This window comes from Hippopotamus amphibius, chromosome 2, assembly GCF_030028045.1.
Source record: "Hippopotamus amphibius kiboko isolate mHipAmp2 chromosome 2, mHipAmp2.hap2, whole genome shotgun sequence".
Lineage (NCBI taxonomy): Eukaryota > Metazoa > Chordata > Mammalia > Artiodactyla > Hippopotamidae > Hippopotamus > Hippopotamus amphibius.
The window spans coordinates 103,574,873-103,596,714 of record NC_080187.1 but is presented as its reverse complement, the minus strand read 5'-3'; the positions used below and the strand labels follow the sequence as shown (position 1 = coordinate 103,596,714).

Sequence of the window (21,842 nt, the reverse complement as noted above, 5' to 3'; positions counted from 1 at the left end):
CTTTCTACATACTGGATACAAGGATGAACTAGACAGACAAGGCTCCATCCTCATGTACCTTTTGTAATTGTCAGGGAAGGAGAGGTACAGGGAATGATGGAACACCCAGTAGGGTACTGGTCCCAGCGTGTTGGTGGGGAGGGCCCTGGGAGATGGCAGGGACGTGGGAGGAAGCTGGGAAGGCTTTTGTGCAGGTATCACTTCAGGCAAAAAGAATCCCCCGGCCTGGAAGCAAAGGGAGTTCCAGATACACTCAGAAACGCAAATGTTCAGCTTGGTTGCAGGGTAAAGAAGGAAGGAAGGGGTGGTAAGAGCCTCAAGAGGGGGCATCTCACCTCTAAACAGCAGCCCCAGTACAGGTGCAACTCCTCGTTGTGGGTTCCTCTCGGACAGACAGGCAGGAGAAGAATTTAAAACCAACAGATCTTGAGGCCCTGACCTGCATCTTGTCTAAGAACACATTTATATCCCGGGCCCAGAAGGCTAGCACTGCTTGGCAAGGAGCGTGGATGCAGTGGCATGAATTCTGAGGTTAGAAAGACCTGCTTTGAATCCCAGCTTGAGAACAATGGTAACACCAGCCCCACCCAGGTCATGTAAAGATCAATTGCAGTAACACATATGAAGCATCTTGCACACGCCGGGCCTTCAAAAGAATTATCTCCCCCTCATTTCCTTGCTTTGGAGCCCCCAGCTGAAGACACCACACCACCATCCACCACACGTGACCCGATAACCTGACAGAGGACAAGGCTCTCTTGGCCGTCCTGTGTCCCTCCAATTAAGTTCTGGTCTCAACCCTCTTCCTCAGTGAACCCCAGGTTAGAGAAACGAGAAGTATTCCCCCGTAATAATCGCTGTCATATAGTAACTGTAGGATTCATTAAAAAAAAAAAAAAGAATTATACCTGGACTCACTGAGACCTGCCCCATCACTCTATCTGTACTTTTTTTGCATACATACTTGACTTCCATTAGTCCTTTCGATTATATCCTGAGGTGAGTATTGTAATCACTACTGGGCAGATAAGAGCCCTAGGTTTAGAGAGGTTAAGTGACTGACCCTGACCTAAGCTATGGATGTGTAGCTCCTCATTTTCTAAACAGAGTTGTGTCAACTCTGCTGAGGCTGCCTCCCTGCAAATGTTGCTACAGGCATGTATTTTATACCTTGAGTTTCTTTTAAACATTGTTAGGACTCAGAGGAGTGTGGGCTTTTACAATTATACACCCACCTGTCAATTTCTAATTCTGTGTCCTTTCACACATATTTTAAGTTCTCCGTGCAAAACTTAAAAGGAGTGTGGCAGGGTTTTCTCTGAATACCATTTCTTGCCCAAGAATCCTTCTGACTACCTTAGTGAGCGATAAGGACCACTTTCAATTTGCACACCTGCCTGACTATGCTCATAACAGTAAAAGTAAGCTTCCTATTTTCTTAATAATCAAAAACTGTCTCCTCTGACTGTACAAATGAGAGCACAAATGGAAGGTTTCATTACTCCTGGTGGACTTCAGCTGTTGATTTCAAATGGCATTATCCCCTCATGTGATCAGAATAAGATGCCTTGAAAGTCCCTCCTCCAATCCTAGTCTCTGTCTGGGAAGTCTGCTTTGCAAAGCAGTCCTCTCCACTTGTGAATAGCACAAGTTGGGTCCACAAATGATCCTGTTCCTGCTTTCCAGAGTTATCTCCGTAAACCTTTGCCCAAGCACCCCCTCCTTTCACTGTTTCTCCGCAGGTGGTACACACATTAGCTGGGTCAGAATCACCTCGGTACAGGTGATGCCTGGGTCCCCACATGCACCTGAATTGACCCAGGAGTGGGGCAGGAGCTTTCTACATTACCCAGCCGGTTCATACCTTATCAATTAAATATTTCAGGTCTTTTTCATGAAAAATAAAAAGGTCTTCAGCAAAGTCTCTCTCCTCCTATATGAAAAGCAACTGGTTTTGATTTAAGTAGTTGATAAAAATGCTGAGTCAGACAGTGATTTGTATTCACTCCGTGACAGCCCTCCTTCAGGTGCTGTATGTATTGAGCTCACATGCATTACTCTGCACAATTACCCAGCCAAGGACAGACCTCACCAAATTGTCATCCATTCTACATTTCCCCCTATTGTTCACTGCAAATATTTTGTGGAAATTCTGAAATGATGGTATCTACGGAATTCCTCAATATACTAGGTAGTGTAACCTAAACCATGAAGTTGGTCTGGTATAATTCTTTATCCTTATGATTCAAATTCTCTATTTCATTCTAGAAATTTAAATAACCGTGTTTCACTTGTTTTAAAGTACCTGCAGATAGGAGACAATATTAGGAAGAAGGATCAATTTTTACCATCCTAACACTTAGGAGAAGATATTAAACATTCTGTTCAACTTGAATTAGGCACTTAGGCTACGTCACACTGATAACGTAATCACATGCACTTGGCAACAGAGCGAGGTGACACATCTTTATTGGGAGATATGAGCACCAAAATTATTTCCTCCGGGTGGGAAATTTGGCTAAACATTTGTCAATATCCTTTTCTGTGTAATGTAGATCTCAGGCAGAAAGGCTTTTGAAAAACACAAATCAAGGAACCTCCATCAAGTGGTAAAAATCGGGTCTGAAGGAGGTGATAAGGATGGAGTATTGGATGTTGTGTGTGGTTTTTTTTTTTTTTTAGTATTGTTTTAAAAACCCCGAAACCCTCGGTCTTAGGACTAGAAACTTAGCCCTAGACCAAGGCTGGTATTGCTCACCCACACTAGGCTGGCGTTCTTCTAATTAGCTCAAGAGACAGCGACGTACTACCCGCTTTCCAAGAGAGCTCCTGCGGTCCGGTGATATTTGCACATCACACCTGGGCCTTTCGGTTACAAATCCACTTCCTTAAGGAGCCGTGTGAAGAAGCGAGCACGATCAATAAGGAAAAATCCTCCCGGCTATAAATCAGCCACGTGGAGCTGCGGCAGCAGCAGCCCCGACTTCCTGGTTTGCTTCCTGCAGGCTCCACGGCGGGGGCTGGGGGGCCCTCGCCGGGGACAGGCGTGAAGGCCGAGTTACGGCCCCAAAGGACAATGAAAGTTGGGTACCCAGGCAGCTTTAAGGGTTGAGCGGTGGGGCCGAGGCTGAGGACAGACCTGGGGGCACCGCAAGTTAGACGCAAGGTAGCGGGTCCTGGAGGAGTCGAGGGGACAGCGAAGGGGAAGGGGCTGCGGACCCGGCCGGGGGCGGGGCGGGGCGGGGCGGGGGCCGCCGGGGGAGGGGAGGGGAGGGGAGGGGATAGGAGAGGTGGGAGGGGAGGGGAGGAGCTGCCCGCCCAGCGAGGGGAGTTCCGGATCGGCGGCGGGAAGGGCAGGCGGCAGGGAGGGCGGCCGCGGGGCGGCGGGGGCGGGAGGAGGCGGCGAGCGCGGAGGGGGAAGGAGGGAGGGGAGAGCGGTGGCGGCGGCTGCGCCCGGCTGTGCGCCTCTCGCCGCTGGAGGAAGATGAGGCTGAAGATCGGGCTCCTCTTACGCAGTTTGCTGGTGGTGGGCAGCTTCCTGGGGCTGGTGGTCCTCTGGTCCTCCCTGTCCCCGCGGCCGGACGAGCCGAGCCCGCTGAGCAGGATGAGGGTGAGTGACCCGCCCGCCCCCTCCGGCGGCGGCGACCTGCAACTTGTTTTGTTTGCGCTCGTGGCGGGAGCGGGGGCGGGGGCGGCGGGTCCGGCGCGGGCTCCGCAGGTGGCGCGGAGGGCGGCTGGGGGCCCCGAGCTCCGCGTCCGACCCCGGCTCTCCCCCCGCGCCTCCCCGCCCCGCTCTGCGGCGGAGGCGCGGCAGCCGCCCTCCGCCGCCGGGACCGCGGGCGGGAGGGGAGGGGAGGAGGGCCGGGGCCGGGACCGCCGCGGCGGCGGCGGCGGCCGGGGACGCGGGACTGGTCCGGGCTGCGGCCTGTGGCGCGCGCAGGCCTGACGGAGGCGAGGGGCCGCGGCTGTCGCCCCCGCCGGTGCGGACCAGGCCCCTGGGTCCGGCCACCCCCGCCGCCCGAGTCCCCAGCGCCCCCGCCTCCCGCTCTTGTGGGAGCGCGCGGCCCCGCCTCCGGCTCCGCGGAGAGCGCCGCCCCCTCGGCTCCGGCGCCGAGACCGGCGACGCGCGGCCGAGGCCTCGCCCGGGACCGGCCTCCCTCCACCTCCCCGTGGCCGCCCCCTCCCCCCGCCCCGGAGCCCCCTCCCCGCCCCGGAGCCCCCTCCCCCGGCCGCCCCGTCGGGCCGGAGCCCGTCCCTCCTCTTCCCTCCCCTCCCCGGGCTGCGGCCGGGCCACCGGGCCCCCAAACTAACTTGTGCGGTCGCCGCCCGCGCCGACGGCTCCTCCGGACGCGCTGTCCGCTGCCTGACGCTCCAAGGCGGCGGGGCTCTGGACGCGGGTGACCGGAGCCCGGGCTGCGGCCCCGCAGGCGCGGCCGCGCCCCCCGGCCAGACCCGCCCCGGGTCACGGCAGCGCGCCTCCTTCCCGGGGGACGCTGGAGCCGGGGGCAGGGGGTGGGGGGAGCCGTGCCGCTTCCAGGGCCTTCTGCAAACAGCATCGGCGTTTGCATCCGAGGGGTCGCCTTTATTAACTTTACTCCTGGAAAGTTGGCGTCTGGAAGTTGAATGAGATGGCGTCCTTTCAACACTAAGAATCCTAGGAAGAGGTTTCCTTATCTGCACCTGCCCCTGTGATGAGGTTAGGTTTACTCTTTTGAGATTGATTCTGAAGTTTTCGTGTGTATTTGAAGACCTAACGGCACTGGAATCTCTTTATAACGTCTGGAGTGGATTCCCTTCTAAATCATCCAAGTTCATGATGATAGAAAGTACCCGGCTTTCCTTTTGAATGTGTTTGTGGTTTTAAGCCCCTCAGCTCTCATGGAGTGATGGTGACCTTTTTATGATTTTGCTTTCATAATGACCTATTGACAAAGGACGACTGAATATTGCAGTCATTTGAAATTATTTGTGATGAAATGGCCTTTTACAGAGAGCTAGAGACGCTAAATTAAGTGAGCCATGGGCTCATTTAATAGCTGTTGGAGGCAGTGATAACTTGATTTTTGGTGCAACCTATTGGATAAAGTTTGTCGGTGGATCCAGTGTAATTTCTGTCATTTGCCAAAGAGCGAAGCTAGCTTTTTAAGCCTTTCAAACAATTAACATTAAGAAGAATGCTTTATGTATCTGGAGAGCCAAACCCTTTTATTAAGTTTGCAAGTAAATATTAACTAAGCAATTTAAGGTATAGCTTATAAATCATAAGCGCATAAATAAGGGACTGTTGCCTCCCTTTAATAAAAACTGACCTAATTGTTTCTGAGATACAGCAGTAGAAGAACATATCCTTTAGGGAAGATTCTGACTCCTGAGTTTCCCTTCCCCCTTCTGGCTCTTTTATGATTACACATACTCCACCCACTGTGAACTGTGAAACACCTGCCTCTCCTTAATGCTAATCCATTTATAGGGCTTTTTCGGATCCCAGTAAATGGCCCGAGGTGGTCTAGAACAATCCCATTTACTAAATACAGGTCCTGCCTCTTCTCTAGCAAGCTGGTCCTGGTTGGGTCCACCCTGTGCAGCTTTTTGCCTGGTACTTTCAGTGTTCTGGGCGTGAAAGTCTGCAGCAGCCTGGTGCTTTTTTTGCCTGGACTACTTCCTCCTTTAGATCCCCAGCAAAATGCGTCACTTATGGTCAAGACAACAGAAACACATTTCTTTTCCCTTTCCCATCTCTGGGCCTCTTGCTGCTTCTTTGATGTGAATGATGTGGAAAGTGATCTGTTGGATACGATTTGATTTATTCAACAAACATTTTTGAGTACCTCCTATGTCCTGTTGCTAGTCGTTAAGCACATGCTCCTCGCTCCTAAACTCATGAATCTTGTAGGCTAGTGAGTCAAAAATCACATTAATCAAGATTCCACAAATCTATAAATAAAAATTGTGCCACCATATGCTGTGGGAAAAAAAAACCCACAGGGGATAAGAAAACAGAGGAAGTTGATCATAAAAGCCTTACCTGAAGAAATGACTTCTGAAATCTGAAGATTTGAAGAGGAGTCATTGTTGATCTGGGTATCAGAGGGGGCCACCCCTGAGAGGCAGAAGTATGTGCACAGGTCCTGAGGTAGGAGGTAGCATGGTGAACCGAGGAAGTGGAAGACGACCAGTGTAATTAGAACATGGAGAGGGAGGGGGCAGAGAGACCATGCCACGGATGAGGTCTTTAGAGCAGCCGTTAACTCCAAGGATGGAGCTCATCGAAGGATTTTTAAGTAGGGGAGAGGCAGGATGAGATTTGTGCTTTGAAAAGACTACTCTGGCTGAACTGGTTTAGAGCAGGAGCAGATAGGAATCCTGTTGGAGGTTATGATAGCCCAAGTGGGACGTGATGTTGATGGGATTGGCAGAGTGACAGTGGAAGGGGAGAAAAGTCAGTTGATTCAAGAGTTATTAAATAAAGATGCAGAGGCATCAGGAGTAGGTGTTTGCATGTGGGAAGGAAGGAGAAGGAAGGTGTCCACAGACACCCGATAGGTGGTAGAAGGATGACAGATTGTTTATTACACATTGTTTTAAGACAAAATCCATACGTTCTGATGTTCTATTTTATGGTTATACTGGGAAGGCTTATCTTCTTAGGCTTTGTCCTCCGAATACTTTAAGGTCAGCATTTATCAAAACCATCTGTTTAGCACTTGCAAAGTGTAGACAGTTCCTTTAATTGAATAAATTATAGGATCTCCCAGACCATTTCTCCCAGGTTTCCACCCTGAGTGTTTAACATTGAATTATTAGCCTCTGAAAATAAAGGTCTGTAATGGAGATGCTGAAAGATCTTCAGTGGTTCTGTTAGAGCAAAGTTATTACTGGTGAGAAGCTGCGTGTAAACTGGCGGTTCTCTGTGTATGCAAATATTAGTTAAGTCAAACTATTGATGCCACTTAGGTTCACAGCATGCATAGTAGGACTAATTCAAGAACCACTGCAAGATGGAGAGGTTTTATGTGATAACCTAAGACCAGTGGGAAGGAACATTGCTTAATGAGGCTGTGGCTGAATTGATCGCCCAGTCAGTCAGTTTCCACCTTAACAACGCCTTTTATCTCAGCGATGATTGGCTGCAACCAGAAAAACTCTGCCCTTGACCATGAGATTTTTATTTCAGGTGGAAGCTCGTTTATTAGGGATGGAGCTGTCACTTAGCAGAAGTGTAGCGTCTTAAGAGGTCACTGTTGTTTCAGTTCTGCAAGTGAAATGCCCTGGGATTGGTTTTTGTTGTTTTGCGTTCTTCCTGACCCCTGCAATTAAAAACTCCCATAATACCAAGTCTAAGAAATTTGGGCTTGTCTACAGGCCCAGTTTTGCTTACATGTGCATTTTTCTGGGTTGAGAATCAGGAGCTTTCACGTTTCTTAAAGGTACCTGTGAAGCACTTGACTAAGTCCTTGGGAGGCAGGATGCCTGTTTCTTGCTCATGGAATTTCTCCCTCATCTTCCACGGTGCTGAAGCAGTCATTACACACTGGAAATGCAAACATTCCTGAGAACTGCTGTATCTGTCGATTCTGTAGAAGTATTTCCCATCCAGTGTTGGCAGGTCAGGCATCAGTCCTGTTACTACCACACACACCCCCAAGTCCCCCCACCCCAGACCCCACTGGAGAGAACCAAGACGACCTCAAGGAAAAGTCCCTGCTCTAAAGGGATCCATCCTAGTTGAAGAAAAGGATGCAGTGCCCATGTGGCGTGGGTTCCTTCCCCATCCTGACTCCAGTAGCTGGGTAAGGAAACCCCGCTATTGGAGCCGTCACAGGATGTTTCCTTAGCAGGTGGAGAAGGCTTAGAAAAGCTGTTCAGGGAGTGCACCATTATTTGTAAAGAAAGAATGGAAACCGTTGAACAGCAGTTGAATCTAGGTAACTATTTTGTGATGGGGCCGGCTGCATGGACTGGGAGATAAGGTGTGGGCTTCAGTTTGGTTCTGGTATAGGCTGCATTAGGTCAGCTAGTAGTAGATTAGAGACGGGGAGAGAAAGTAACGCGTCGTGAATGAACATCAGAATTCTGAGCTTGGGCCATTTGTGAATAGGATATTTGTAACTTCTAACTTGAGTTATTAAAAAAAAAGATTGGTCAGCAAGATTTGAACAGTTCTTGAATATTGGAACATGGTTGTGATTATTCAACTCCAACCTCGATTATTGTCTTTGTTCAGATTTTGGATTCTAGTTTACATCCCTGAAGAATGACTGTACAGTCTGACAGAAGAAAAGTAGTGAAATCAAGAATTTAAAATTTCTACATATAACTACAAACTTTTTCTAAGCTAAAGAAAACGAGACCTTTATTTCTTTTCAGCTTATGAATTCCAGATATCTAAGAAAGATGTGAAAGCACTAAAAATAAAATTTGTAAGGTGTGCTTTAGCTATCTGTTTTTTCTTTAGCAAACCAAGTTAGGTGGTATAATGTTTGTGTATATGCCACAAGATAGTGCATAAATATTACACTATTACTGCTCTTATTAAAAGGGAAGGAATAAATGATATTAAAAATGTCATTTTTATAATATATGTTCATAGTAACAAATGGTCTTCAACATCTTTTTAAACAACGTATTTTTTAATGTTTAGTTTCTGTTCTGCTTGAGGTATCTTGTACATGTGTGCCTTGTGATTGCTGCTGCTTTAAAGGATTCGGTACTCTTTGGGGGATGAATCTGTTTTGTTTTTTAATGAAATAAACCTACATTCCTGATTTAGAAAAAAAAACAAAAGATTTTAAAATTTCTAGAGTAGAATGGACACAGCCTGAGGCTATGAAAGGAATGATTTCGTAGTTGGATTTTGTGTGATGGGAGAGGGCAGGGTGAGAAGGTAAAATATGTGTTAACAGTGTGAACAGAATTCTGTGGGCATTGGGAGATGTATTTATACTGTAAACATGGCATTTCGAATATCCGTGGAGTGTTTGCTAAGCGCCGTCCATTGCTCCAGGCATCAGAGAGACTGCACAGTAGAGGAGGTAGAAAGCTCTGACGTGATGAAAATGTCGCTCAGGTGTTGACCTAGTAACCACATAGAAGATGTTGGTCCATAATAATAGCGATTTTCTTTTGATTCACGAATCGGGCCTTTTTACCGTACCTGCCAGCCTCCAGCCTTCCACCTGTTCTGAATAGTGAATTGATGGCACTCAAGGCATCGGGCTGGCCCCAGGGACTCAGGGATGTCGAGGACACAGGCTCTGTGTCTTCTCACACAGGAGGTAACCCGTGTGGGGTTGTTGCCGCCACCCAGAGCTTCCTCCACAGCTGTAGGAGGTGAATCTCGGAGGCCACAACCCGGCGTTCGGCTCCACCTGGAGCGTCGGTTGGGTTTGGGCAGGGAAGAAGGTTCTAGACACAGGGAATATGGTGAGACCAGAGGGAAGGCTGCTTTTCCTTGGTGACAAGTGGTGGAACTTAAGATTGGAAAAGTAGGTTTGGGCCCCATTTTGAAGGCATTGAATGGTAGCGTAGGGAACTGGGTTGGGCTTTTATTAATTCAGAAGTAAGAGCAGCTTTTTGGAAGCTTTTGGAAGTGGAGTTAGGGAGTGGTGACATTCAACTGCAGATTCCCAGATTCAAAGTTTTCAAATATGTGTTGTCTACTAAGTACCATGTACTGCTCTAGGCATTGGAGATATTCTAAAGTAGTAGAAAACACAAGGGTGACAGATAACATCAGTGAGCCCTTTGTGCCAGGTCAGCATTCTGCGTGTATGATGTTAATTGTAGCAGTAACCCTCTAATGTGGTCTCATGTAATCTTCACTGACTTACAGAGACGTGAACCCTGCCCGAGGTCATTTACAGTCAGTCTCAGGTGTCCTGTTCCCCCGTGCCCTCTGACATCCCCCACCCCCCGCCCCTGCAGATTTTAGCAACACAGATGAGTTTGCATGGACTATACTATACATTGAAGAGGGCGGCAGAGACCCTGGAAAGGTCATTTCACACAGAGAGAAGCATGTGAGGCAGTGCAGGATGAGTGGAGGGGAAGGGACCTGGGACCCGGCGGGGAAAGTGGGGAAGGTGATGGCTGTGCTGAGGCTTGGATGCATAGGAGGGAGGGCAGTACTTGATAAGCTGGCAGGTGTAAGCAGGGCTCTGGGTCAGGTGATAAATTATGTGATTATGTGTTCATCGCGCTACGCATGGTCCTAGATAGCCAGCACGAGTAATTACCTTATCGCCAAAGGTTTGTGGGCCAGATGCACAAAAAACAGTTGCAAAGGGTGAGAGGAGGGTCGTATGAGCTATTGGGTCCCCTGGTCACAGGGAAAGCAGCATCCGGCGGAGGGGGTGGCGGGGGCTGGTACAGTCAGAGCTGGTCCCCAGGAGGGCAGATTGGAGGGCGAGCGTGTGGAGACAGGGCCTGGGCGCGCAGAAGCAGGAAAGATTGTGGCAGACCCTGGGGACTGGTGACTGGAAGAGTGGGTCGGGGACTGGAGGGATGGAAGAGAACCTGGAGAGAGAAACGGAATCTGAGCCCGGAAACACTGAATGCTGTGAACAGTCCGAGCTGGCTCCGAGGAGTGATCTGGGAGCAGTCCCTAGACCAGATTGCAGTGAGAAGAGAGATGTCTTAGTAGCTCAAGCTGAGCCTAAACCAAGAAGGGGACCAAGAAAATGAATATGTGGGGAAGGAGATGATGACGGTAAAATTACCGGTGTGGCTGGTGGGAGGAGGAGCCATGCCGGCTGGAATTGAGGAGGGAGGATGCTGAAGCCTCGGAAGGAACAGAACCGTCTAAAGCGGCAGCTATCAACCTTGAGCAGGAATCAGAACTGCTCAGAGAGTGTGTTAGAACCCGGGTCACCTGGCCCCCTGCCTAGACTTTCTGATTCAGGAGGTCTGGGGCGGGGCGGAGGATTTGCGTTGATAACTAGTTCCCAGGTGCTGCCGCTGGTCCAGGGGCCAGACTTTGCGAAGTGCTGGTCTAGAGGACGTAGGAGTGGGGTGGGGTTTGGGCATAAAGTGCTTACAGGCCACAGGTCAGTGGCGTGGAGGTGTCTGCCGGGTAGATGGAGCCTGGGACGGACATCAGTGCTGGATGCAGGGTGTGAGCCCCTTCTGGGGCTCGGGGACTGGAGCGGTAGCTTAGGGTGGGGACGGAGGAGAATAACTTGGGCAGGAAAGAAGGAACGGGGAAATGCCGGTGGGGGCGGGCGGGCGGGGGAGATGAAAGAGGGCTCAGGCAGAAGTAAGGGGACTTGGAGAATTTTGCCCAGCCACCAGCAGGTCCTGGTGCTGCAGCATTTGAGCAAGAACAGATGAGAATGAAGGATGCAGCCAGGACCACAGAAGCATGTACACCTGCTGGCTGCACCCCTCCCCGCCCCCCCCGCCCCCCCCCCCCCGGCACTGGGAGTAGAGGAGGACCTGCAGCACATCTCGGTAAATGCGATGCCCAGGAACACTGGCTCAGGTACAAAAAGAAATTCATGTGGTGAACACTCACCTTCCCTAGGGGAAAACTGCAAATCAGACCCCTGACTACCAAGGAGGGACTTCCCACATTTGGGCTTATCTCTGTTCTGCCTTAATTAGATGCCTCTCCATTACCCCGCCTCCCCCCTTGCCACCCCATGTGTGTATATAGACACACATGTCCATATATTTTAAGCTGAACCATAATCACTTAATTTTGACAATATATACTACACACATTATATTAAAATATGATAATACATGTTAGGCATTTGGGGCAGTCTTTTAGTCTGAAATCCAGTAACTTGGAAAGCTGTGACTAGAACAACATTTTAATATTTGAAGTTGGGAAAGGAATTTTATCCTGAGAATATTAAGCAATTTTTAGTTTTTAATAATACATTAATTTGGGTGATGTGTAACTAAAGGAAGAAACAGTAACAAAACTGTAGGCTCAGCATTTCAGTAATGTTAGTTTTTTGAATTGAGGTCTGCGGTTTAATTCTGGTTCAGTCCTCTGATTCTGAAAGCAGTGCTGAGACAAGTTGAACTGCACTTACCTAGGGCTTTGGTCTTTTTTGGAGAGGGGAGAAGTAACTTGCAGTTGTTTCGTTTGCTAAGAATCCTGAATATTTCAAAATGAGAAATGTTCTCATTTCTGCTCCATTATAAATTCCCCTCTGGGCTCCCCAGCCTTCGTGGTGTTTTAAAGCATGGCTCCCAAGAAGCATTTAAACATGCCAGTAGGGAGGCCTGATCCAGCTCACTGAGTGTGAGAACCACAACACCGAAACTTGAGGAAAAAATTAACTTTGCGTCATCTAATTAGGTTTGTAGAATTGCTGCAGAACAGCCTGGTTTCCCAAATCTAGAAGGTACAATTAGCTGCAGTATTATATCAATACCAATGAGCCTGCTAAGAGGCTTCCAAGCCAAGTAATTGGAATGTTATTACCAAGGATATTTTAAACTGGATGAATTAAAATTAAATCACATACTTTTGGGAGCAGTTCTCTATGAGAATAGAATAGCAGAGATGACCTCATGTTTTATTTTTCCATCTTTAATCTTTTATTGAGTCCCTTGGTTTAAGAATACATTTGGGCCTCAGGAGGGTGCTATACTCTTCAGCAGTAAACTCCATGCTCAGTGATTATCTGGCTTACACATGATCTTAACATCTACAGTTATATTATCTTTATAAAATATTTTATAAGGTGCTTTAGGATTCAGGTATTCACTGGTAATGTGTACACCTTATGAAAAGAGCTGGTATTTAAAGAGTAAGTATGTCTCAAAGAAACATTAAGTGAGAAACTGCCAACACTTTTTGGTCAGTCTTACGAGAAACTGGGTTTGGCAGTGTTTTTAGTTATGAGACTGTCTGTAATTATCCTTTGACTCTTGATTTTCCCTTTTGATCAAAACACCAAAAGGCGAAGAAGAAAACCCTGTGACGAGATGCTCTCTTGAATGTGAGCGAGGTTTGCAGGTAGCTTCACAACGATGTGAATGCCTGACTCCCCCAGCTGGAACCCTCCATTTCAGACCAACCCACTGAGTCCAGCCACTGAAGTGAAACAGTAGCCTCAGGCTCTCAGTGCAGGATGAGACACTTCTCAACAGCTTTACAGAATTTTAAGAATTACACTTGTTGAGAAGTGCTATCGTAACATGAATGCCATATCTTTATGCTTCTGTGGGAATCTTTTTTTGATAAATTCTTTAGACAGGCTAAAGAGAAAAAAAAATAGAATAAGGTACAATATAGTATATTAACAAAGACCCTGAGTCATGCTACTTGAATGTGCTCTAGAGGTTCTTTATTTGTCAGAATTTAGCATTGCACTGAATAATTTTATTCTGTTGAATTTAAAGTAAATATTTCATATACATATTATTAACATCTTTTATTGGAAAAATAGTTCCCTTATAACCCCCAGCAGAAACCAGAGTGATCCATATGCTTAAGTGAGTCACGTGATCCTCATTTTGCCAGAAATATCAAGGATACCTGGATAAAGATGTCCAGATGCAGAACAGTGGAAGGGAGATTCCACTGCTGTTTAGATTTGTGCTTCATTAGTCACTTGTATAAACATTTCAAAAATGACTTAGGAAAGACCCAGTGGGGTTAAATCAATTAAGATATTTTTGTTTGCTTGACTGTTTATTGCTGCTAAGAAAAATATGTTTGTAATGAGAAATGTTTGCTGAGAGAAATTTACCCTGCAGTAGATTATACTGGACTGGAGGTGTTGGTCAGTAATGGCCCATGTACCTGGGAAATCAAAGGTCCACTTTATGTAGCCATTTGAAAACTTATGTTAGACACTTTCTACAGTTCTTGGCCCATTAGGTACAGGTTTTGATTCTGCTTACTTGGGATGATTTAAATCCAACTAATTTAATAGTTTACCATGCAGTTCTTACTAGACAATTTGATCATCATGCTTCTTAAAATTTAATCCGACAGAATTAGGCTTTTAGTCTCTAGTACAGCAAGGTGTCCCCTGTAAGTCCTAGTATGTGTTACCCTGACAATCTGTAGGATTTTACATCTTTTCTTTTAAAAGAAAGTGTTTAAAACCCCCTGTTCAAAAATCTGCTAACTCTTGCCAGGGTGTTTAAAATGAATTAAAAAATCCATTAGATTTTTTGGCAAATAAGCTCTCAATTATGGTACAGAACAAATGGCTACAAAGTGCTTTTTAGAGTAATGGAATGGAAATGACTGAAATCTCATTACTTTACACATGCAGATTTTTCTACTCCGGTAGAGGGTTTAGTTTTTTAAGCTAAAAGATCACTGTCAAGATTGGAAATTTTAATCACTTAAAATGTATAATTACATTGCAGCATTTAAGCGAAGGGTTCGTAGAATGGGGAAATACAGGTGTGCAGTTTCATTAACTTGCTCTGCGTGACGGACTTGGGGAAATTCGAGGTCCAGTATGTATAAAAGAAGTTTGCAGGAGAGTATTTCCATTGTGGTGGCCAATTAAAATAAATTTGCTTACAGTCCAGGGAGATCTTAGTGGGTGGTCAAGAGAAAAATATTTTCAGCAAAGAGTTTTCTAAAATTCTCTACTCTAAAAATATTCTAAAAGAGAATGATTTCCAAGTACCTTGGTATTTTAAAGGAGCACGTTTTCTGTGTGAAATGGAGGTAACTCTTACTCTTTGTAATTGACATTTGGACTCCCAGTCATGGCACATACAACTTCTATTTTAAAATAAACATAGAGCACATGTAAGCACAGTTGTTAACCTCAAAAACTTTGAAGAGCGACATCAAACCTGCAAAGCGGATAGCGCCCCAAATGCCAGGCTTTCCCCAGGTCCTACTTGTTTCCCAGCTTGCAAAAAGAAGCACTGGCGTGGCCTGTAGTGTGGGTCAGAGGACGCGTATTCTACACGGGTGTTCTCAGATTCTCCCTCCAGCGTCCCCTTTGAAATCTGAGGAAGGCTTTAATGAACGTGGCTTCATTTTCCTTTCCATGAATTACTGCCGCAGGAAGAGTGCCAGCCTATACCTATGACTGAATGGAAGAAAATCGCAGCCTGAGTCTCCAATAAATAGTTTCACAGTGTACAGTCCTGTTTCCTAAGAGGTAGTTGTCATTCTTGACCTCTGCTCAATTAACTGGAAACACTTAAGAGAAAAGTAAATGCTAAAATCTTTGTTATATGTTGGCAAAAATCACTTCCTGAAGATAAAGTGAGTGGCTTGCAACTTGTTTTCAGATTTGCATCTCCTTCTTTAACTTAAATAACAGGTACTTGTGTTTGAAAGCAGACATCCCTTGTGTAGTGATTTATGGCTTAGAAGGACTGATAGATAAAATGCAGAAAGAGTAGCCAAAAGGAAGTTGTCCTAAGTGACAGTTAAGGAATAGCTGATTTTTAGTATTAGAGAAAAGCAAACTTAAGGTAACAGCAAAATATATTTGTATTTGTTCAGTATTTTTGTTTCCTAATGAGTTGCGATACCTTTCCTACAGTTTTTTCAGTTCTTCGTGTAAATAACTGGAATCTGTTCAACTGTTTTTCTCCCCCCTTGGGACAGAGGATTTCCTTCTTCAGTTATGAGACATTTGTGGAGTGATTGTTCTGTGTCTTTGGGTCCCAGTGGGTGCCAAATGTGAGACTAATTCCTTCAAGGTTAGAAATGTCAGTCATGTATGGTATTGACCACAGAGTAGCTGGAAAAATCCAGCCTGCCATTTGGGCACCCAGCATGTTGCCTCTGAATGATGAGGCCAGCAGCTTACTCAGAATTTTCTAATACACAGAGGTTGCATTTTCTGAAAATACCCAATTCTTTTAAATTAAAGATAACTGAGCCTTTGCAGTCCTCTGTTCTACCGATAACTCTTTGATGAGTCAGTGCTAAAGAAGAAATAAAATTTCATTTTTAAGATTAGAGACAATGAACTGAACCTCTCTCTTTTTTTTTCTTCTCTTTCTGTTACTGCTGTGTACCCTCTCCCCACAGCTTTTACTTGTTCCCTTTGTTAACAAGATGCTCTAAGAAGCTATTGCATCTTGTGAACTGTTGACTCGGAATGGAAGTAACATTAGAGATTTGGTTTTCTTGGAGGAGATTCCTCTCTGCCAAAGGGCTGCAGATTTTCCTTGGTTGGCATAAGCTTAAAATTTAAAATTGCCCCACATATGCAGTGGCAAAATTCAAATCAAATTTAAATGACTAAGTGGAACATGCAATATTACTTGATAACATTTTTGAAGAATAATTTAAAACTGTGCCGTTGATACTTTGACATGTTATACCCTGCAAGTGGAAGTTTCAGTCGACTCCTCTCCATTGCCACCATCCCTCATCCGATGACGAAGCATCCATCCACTTGTCAGAGTTTTTAGATGGCAAAAAAAGATGAGAAAATGTGCAGTGCCTTATGAATAAGTCAGGTCCCTGATTTATTTCTGGTGCCTTCCATTTAGATATATATTTGCTTTACTTATATTTCCTGACTCCAGGGGCCAGTGCTGCTACTCATAGCTGTCTTTATGTAGGATATCGCAGGTGTACACTTCCAAACATATTTGTAATGGAGGATTGACACCCCCAAAATAAAAAAACCAACCAAACCAGCAGGCTTCCACGGGTTAGTGGTGAAGCAGAAAGCAGGAGAAACCTGCTGTGTCCCTATCTGCTTGCCACCGCCCGGGTTCCCCTCTGCCTGCCCAGAGAATGTCCAGCGTGTTCAGGGAGTGGATGGCGGGCCCAGCGGGGGTTGAAAGGACCTGTCTCCTGGAGGCCAGACTTACTGCTGGAGCAAGGGGTAGCAAGTCTCAGAAAGAAAGGTGGGAAAACTCACTTTGAGGAGGGAAAGCCAGTGTCATTTGGGATTTATACAACTGCAGTTGCTTCACTGAGAGACTTCCCTGAGGTTCTGAGAGAGAAGACAGGGACTACCTCTGTAAGATTTATAAGCCTGCGTAAATGCTTCCTGTCCCGGGCAGGATGAGGAATTAAAACGTATTGGATGTTCGGCACAAGCAGAAGACACCTGAAGCCCAGGAATACCTAACTTTCAACTTTGCTCTGTAGACCAGTTACCAGGAGGTAATGGAGGTCACGTCTGTGCTGCGGGGAAGTTTATTTCCTGGTGCAGCCTCAGAGCCTGCCCATCTCCTGATCATAACGTTTCTGTCGTGTAATCTGTGCACCAGGCAAGTAAGGACAAGCTCTGTTTAGGGTCTAGAGATTCAGCAGCCTCATGGTTTTGAAATACTCTGATACTGGTGGTCTCTTCTGACTCTCTTACTGAGATTTTGAAAAACCCAAATAAGTGCAGATTTAATGAAAAAAGATCCCTAGGGAAGGTGAATTCAGTTGATTACAATGTTCCTTCCCGGGCTTGGGTCAGGGCAGGGAGTGGGAGCTGGAAGTTGTGGGAAGACACGCCAAGCAAAGGGGAGGGGCTCTGCTGTGGCTCAGGGTCCTGGTCTAGGACATGACCTTGAGCCTGAGCTGTGATGGGGGAGTAGGAAGTGAGGCCCCTACCCCATGTCTAACTGAATGTGGAATGTCCTGGGGGAATTCTGTTGTTGCTTAATTTACCTCCTTGCTAGCAGGTAGCCCCCCAGAACAAGCTGGCGATTATATGTAAAACCTGATGTCAAACCATCAATCACACGGTAAAAGTGGCACATGGGCTCTGATGGGGGTTGAAAGCTGATGCAGATACTATCAGCAGTGCTGACTGGTTTTGGCCTAGTGACAGCTTCTCCCGGCCTCCTTTCCCTCGTCAGGGAGGTAGACCCCAGATCTGCCCTGGTGCTGCCCCTGGGCTTCCGGCAGGTCACCCGTGTTGGACCCCCACCCCCCCGAGCCGGGTTAACCCACAGTTTTACACGTCTTGTTTTCTCTTTCTTCCTTCCCTTGTTCCTGCTTGGAAGAGCATAATAATTCCTATGTAGTTTCAAGAGTGCTTAAAAGAATGATAATACTTACATTGTGCAAATTTGTTATGAATCCCTTATTTTGAATTATCAGTGAAAAAGGGATGAGTATCCTAGACTTTTAGACTCCTGCCTTAAAAGTTATGCCCTTCAGTGAACTGATAGTCTAAAATGGGGGGAGAGGAAAACCACTATCATTTATTTACTTCTAAGTCACTTTTCTCCTGAAGTAAATGTATGTTCCCGTGCCCACATTTTCACCATAAACAGCTGTAGACTTCTTTGCAGTCTGCCATCAAGCAGTTTTACCATGAACAATAAAATAACTGGTTGGCAGTTTTTGGTCTGATGGTTTGGTTTCAACTGGTTGAATGTGGTAGCAGTTCTTCCAGTTAGGACAGCGTTGATAGCCTTAGGCTGACAGATGATGACAGTTTGCCCCAGAGATGGTTTCTTAGTTTGAGGGACACCACGGTTGACACGAGATATAATCAGTTATTTGAGCAGTATTGCTCAAATGGTATACACACATTTTTAATATACTCAAATATTTTGTTTCACGATAAAGTCTTTAGTTATTCATTTGTCATGTTTCACTGTCTTTTTTCATTCCCCTCTTATTTTTTTTTTGTTGTTTTTGCTATTTTATCTTTTAATGCAAAATGTCCAATTAGTTATGAGGCACAAACGTTTGCAGCAAAAGTATCTAGAACTATACGTTCATTGTAGAAAATATTAAAAAGTAAAAGAAAATAGGAAACTAAAAGTCACCTATAATCCATCTGCCTCAAAGCTAACTATTAGGATCTGTTTGGTGTATCCCTTGCTCAAATTTAAGCATATATAGACATAGACCATATATGTACTACTTTGTGGATTGCCTTTTTTTTTACTTTAGAAATATTTCAATTTATGTGTTGTTTCTAGGATATATACTCTTTTGTAAGCTAATCTTTTAGCACCAGGTCATTTTAGCATGGAACTGATTTAAGGAAAGAGGACGTTAGGGAAAAAAGTCCCAGCGTGCTGGGAATTGCAGGCCCTACAGTGACATTGCAGACCCTAAATGTGATGTCACATGCATCAAGTTTGCAAAGTTGGTTTTCCACCTGCAGCTTACCAAAAAAAAAGCGTCGGTATGACTCTGAGTTTTGTTAGATGGTTTATAGAAGTTGCTGTTTAAACTAATTTGGGGCACGTCCTGGCTAACCCAGCAGATAAATGGAGCTGGACGAGCAGCTGGTCTGTGCAGGACGCCCGTTGCACTGTCTGCCGTGCTCTCCCCCAGCACCGTCCACACTGGTTTTGAGTTGTGGCTGCTGAACACTGGGAGCTTTTAAACCTCTGCTGAGTGGACGAGGAGTAAGAAGTGTAAGTCCCTGCCCTGGGGTTAATTATGAGGCTTAGTAAAGACACTGTTAACTTTACTAATCCTGTTCCTGTGGTCTCTGTGCTATGAAGACTAATTTTTCTTTTTACCGATTCAGCTCCACCACGTCTGGATTTTTCTCAAATGTTGTTCTGCATGTTAGGAACATTGAAAAGTGAGAATTATGTGCTTTTAGTCCTTGCATAGTTGGACTACATCTCTCACTGAGCAGTGATAAGGCTCTTCTTTTCTGTGACCTTGAAATATTTTAAGCACACACATTTTGTTTATTTACTTATGTGTGTATATATATATATATATATATATATATATATAGTAATAGGTCAGTGCCATCTCTCCCTACCTATATGGGGAGCTGAATTCAAGTCTGAGAATGGATTGGCGAACATCAGATACTAATCATGAACTTTTATTGAATTCTTACTATGCCCACCCCCCGCCAACCTGGCAAGGCTTGTTCATATTCTCAACTTAATTTTAACAGATGAGGAAATTTGTAGCTTAGAGAAACGCCTTGCCGGAGGCCACTGGCCTTGTAAGTAGTGGAACCAAAGTTCAAACCTAGCCCACCCTCTCCGGTGGGATCCAGTACCACCCAGCGGCACTTCCCAAACTGTGTTCTGTGAACCAAGATGTACTAGCAAGAGTTACTTCAAAGGATTCTTGGGCCAAAAAGGCTGAGAAATGTTTCTTGTTATACCACCCCCTTAGAGGCTCACATTGCACATTGGATTGTTAAAAGCTCTGAAAAGTCCTCCAGGAAGTAAATTTTAAGATTTCAGCTGGTCTTTCACAAAGGGACCTGGTCACTGACTCAGTCTCTAGAGAACTGTTGGCACCCGAAGAGTACAGGCTGCTGGAGTTGGATCAAAGTGACGGAGGGGCCAGGGGCCAGTGCCCTTCCTGCAGGGAGGACCCCTCCTCCAGGGAGGACCCGGTGACCAGGCTTGCCAGGTCCTGCTCAGGACTGATTCTTACAGGTTCACATCGGGCATGTCCTCATCCGATGTCTAAATCTTACCATCTTTGGAGGTCCGGCCAGGTTCCTCCTCTCTTCTGAAGCTTACCTTAGCCATTTTAGTTCACGCTGACCTGTGCAGTCTCAGGAAGGCCCCTCATGGTGGAGCGTGCTCCCAAGTGACTGTGATTGCCCTTAACACAGGGCGCTTCCCCAGCTGGCCCTGAGCTCCTGAGGGCAGGCCTCTTCTACTCCACTCCCTCAGGCCCCTGCTGGTCAGCCGCGGTCTTACTGGCCTGAAGAAGAGAGCCCTGAGCCCTTCCAGGGGCTTTTGTTCAGGTGACAAACACTCCTTGTCACCTGGTCGTGCCTGTACTTCATCCTGAGACCCAAGAACCCCGTAAGCATCTTAGGAAACACCGTGTGTGCTCCTGTGTTGCTTTCCAGCAGGACACAACTCGCTGATCTTGCCATATTATTCGTCCAACATGATTTCAGTTCTGTTGTCAATTCTCACACGCAGCCTGTATTTCACAATTACAGAAAAATCCTACTGATCAGTTCAAATAGGTTTCTTAGAACAGCCCTGCTTGGCTGTCAGCGACGTCTTGCCCCATTGCCTCAGCAGCCCAAGGAGTCTGAGTATTTCTGCTTAAGAATTTCTTTATCCAGGGAATCCCAACATAAGTGGTTCTTGGACTTGGATTGTGAGACACAGTTTCAGGTATAACCCATATTAGATTGCTATTCACGTGGGATTAGATGTCTAGTGTGTAAGTTATATTTCAGTTACTGGAAATCATTTCATATCAAGAAAATATTAAGCAGGTCCCCTAAACCAAAAAACAATGCCTTTACAGACATTTTGCAGGCACAGAAAATCAAAGCCACATCATGTATGTTTTGTGGATACTTTTTTCTGCATAGGCAAGGTTGCGTGAAGCTGCTAATGTTAAACTATTGAGTCTAATAAGGTTCGCACCGAAAGCAGCACCTTTTCCTTTGGGAACTCCCTGCAGTCATTGTGGATATGCTTCCTTTGCTCCAAGGAGCTTCTTTGTACAAAGTCAATATTATCTGTCTTGACCGTTTTCACTGCGTATTCAGTGTGCACGATGCCTCTGGGCGTTGTTGAGACAGGATTCCCGCCGCTATCCCAGCCTTCCCTGGGGAAACGGGGGAGAGCAGACCAGAGGTTCACGTGTCAGCGGGCTCTCCTGCTTCTGTGTGAATGTGAAGCCGTGGTGATTAGATTAGGGTCTATATCAAAATACAGATTTGACTACTATAACAGACACCTAAAAAGTTAGGGGTTTTCCCCTACATAAATACCCAGACTGACCTGGCCACTCTTCGTGGTCCTGCATGACATCATCGGACCCGTGCCCCTTCTGCCTTGTCGGTCAGTCATTCCCTCATGTTCTAGGAGGACGTGGCCACCCCTCGTCTGCATCCCTGCAGTAGGAAGGATGGAAACAGAATGGGATTGCTGCTCCGTCTGTAGTATCACCTTCAGCTACATTCCACTGGCCAAGTACCCTCACTCTGAGAGATGTTGGAAATGTATCTTTATTCTGAGTGGCC

At 46.1% G+C, this 21,842-nt stretch overlaps 1 protein-coding gene across 4 annotated transcripts in view; it reads left to right on the top strand.

Moving 5' to 3' along the window:
• The first annotated feature begins 3,362 nt into the window (after positions 1–3,362).
• Positions 3,363–21,842, top strand: part of GALNT7 (polypeptide N-acetylgalactosaminyltransferase 7) — a 130,951-nt gene continuing 112,471 nt past the window's right edge. For 2 of the 4 annotated variants that reach the window (XM_057720239.1, XM_057720236.1), the window contains exon 1: positions 3,366–3,610. In XM_057720239.1, the coding sequence (XP_057576222.1) occupies positions 3,485–3,610 (126 nt within the window). In that variant the 5' untranslated portion in view covers positions 3,366–3,484. Of the gene's footprint in view, positions 3,611–21,842 lie in introns of all 4 variants that reach the window. The other 2 variants (XM_057720237.1, XM_057720238.1) reach the window with 2 other exon arrangements.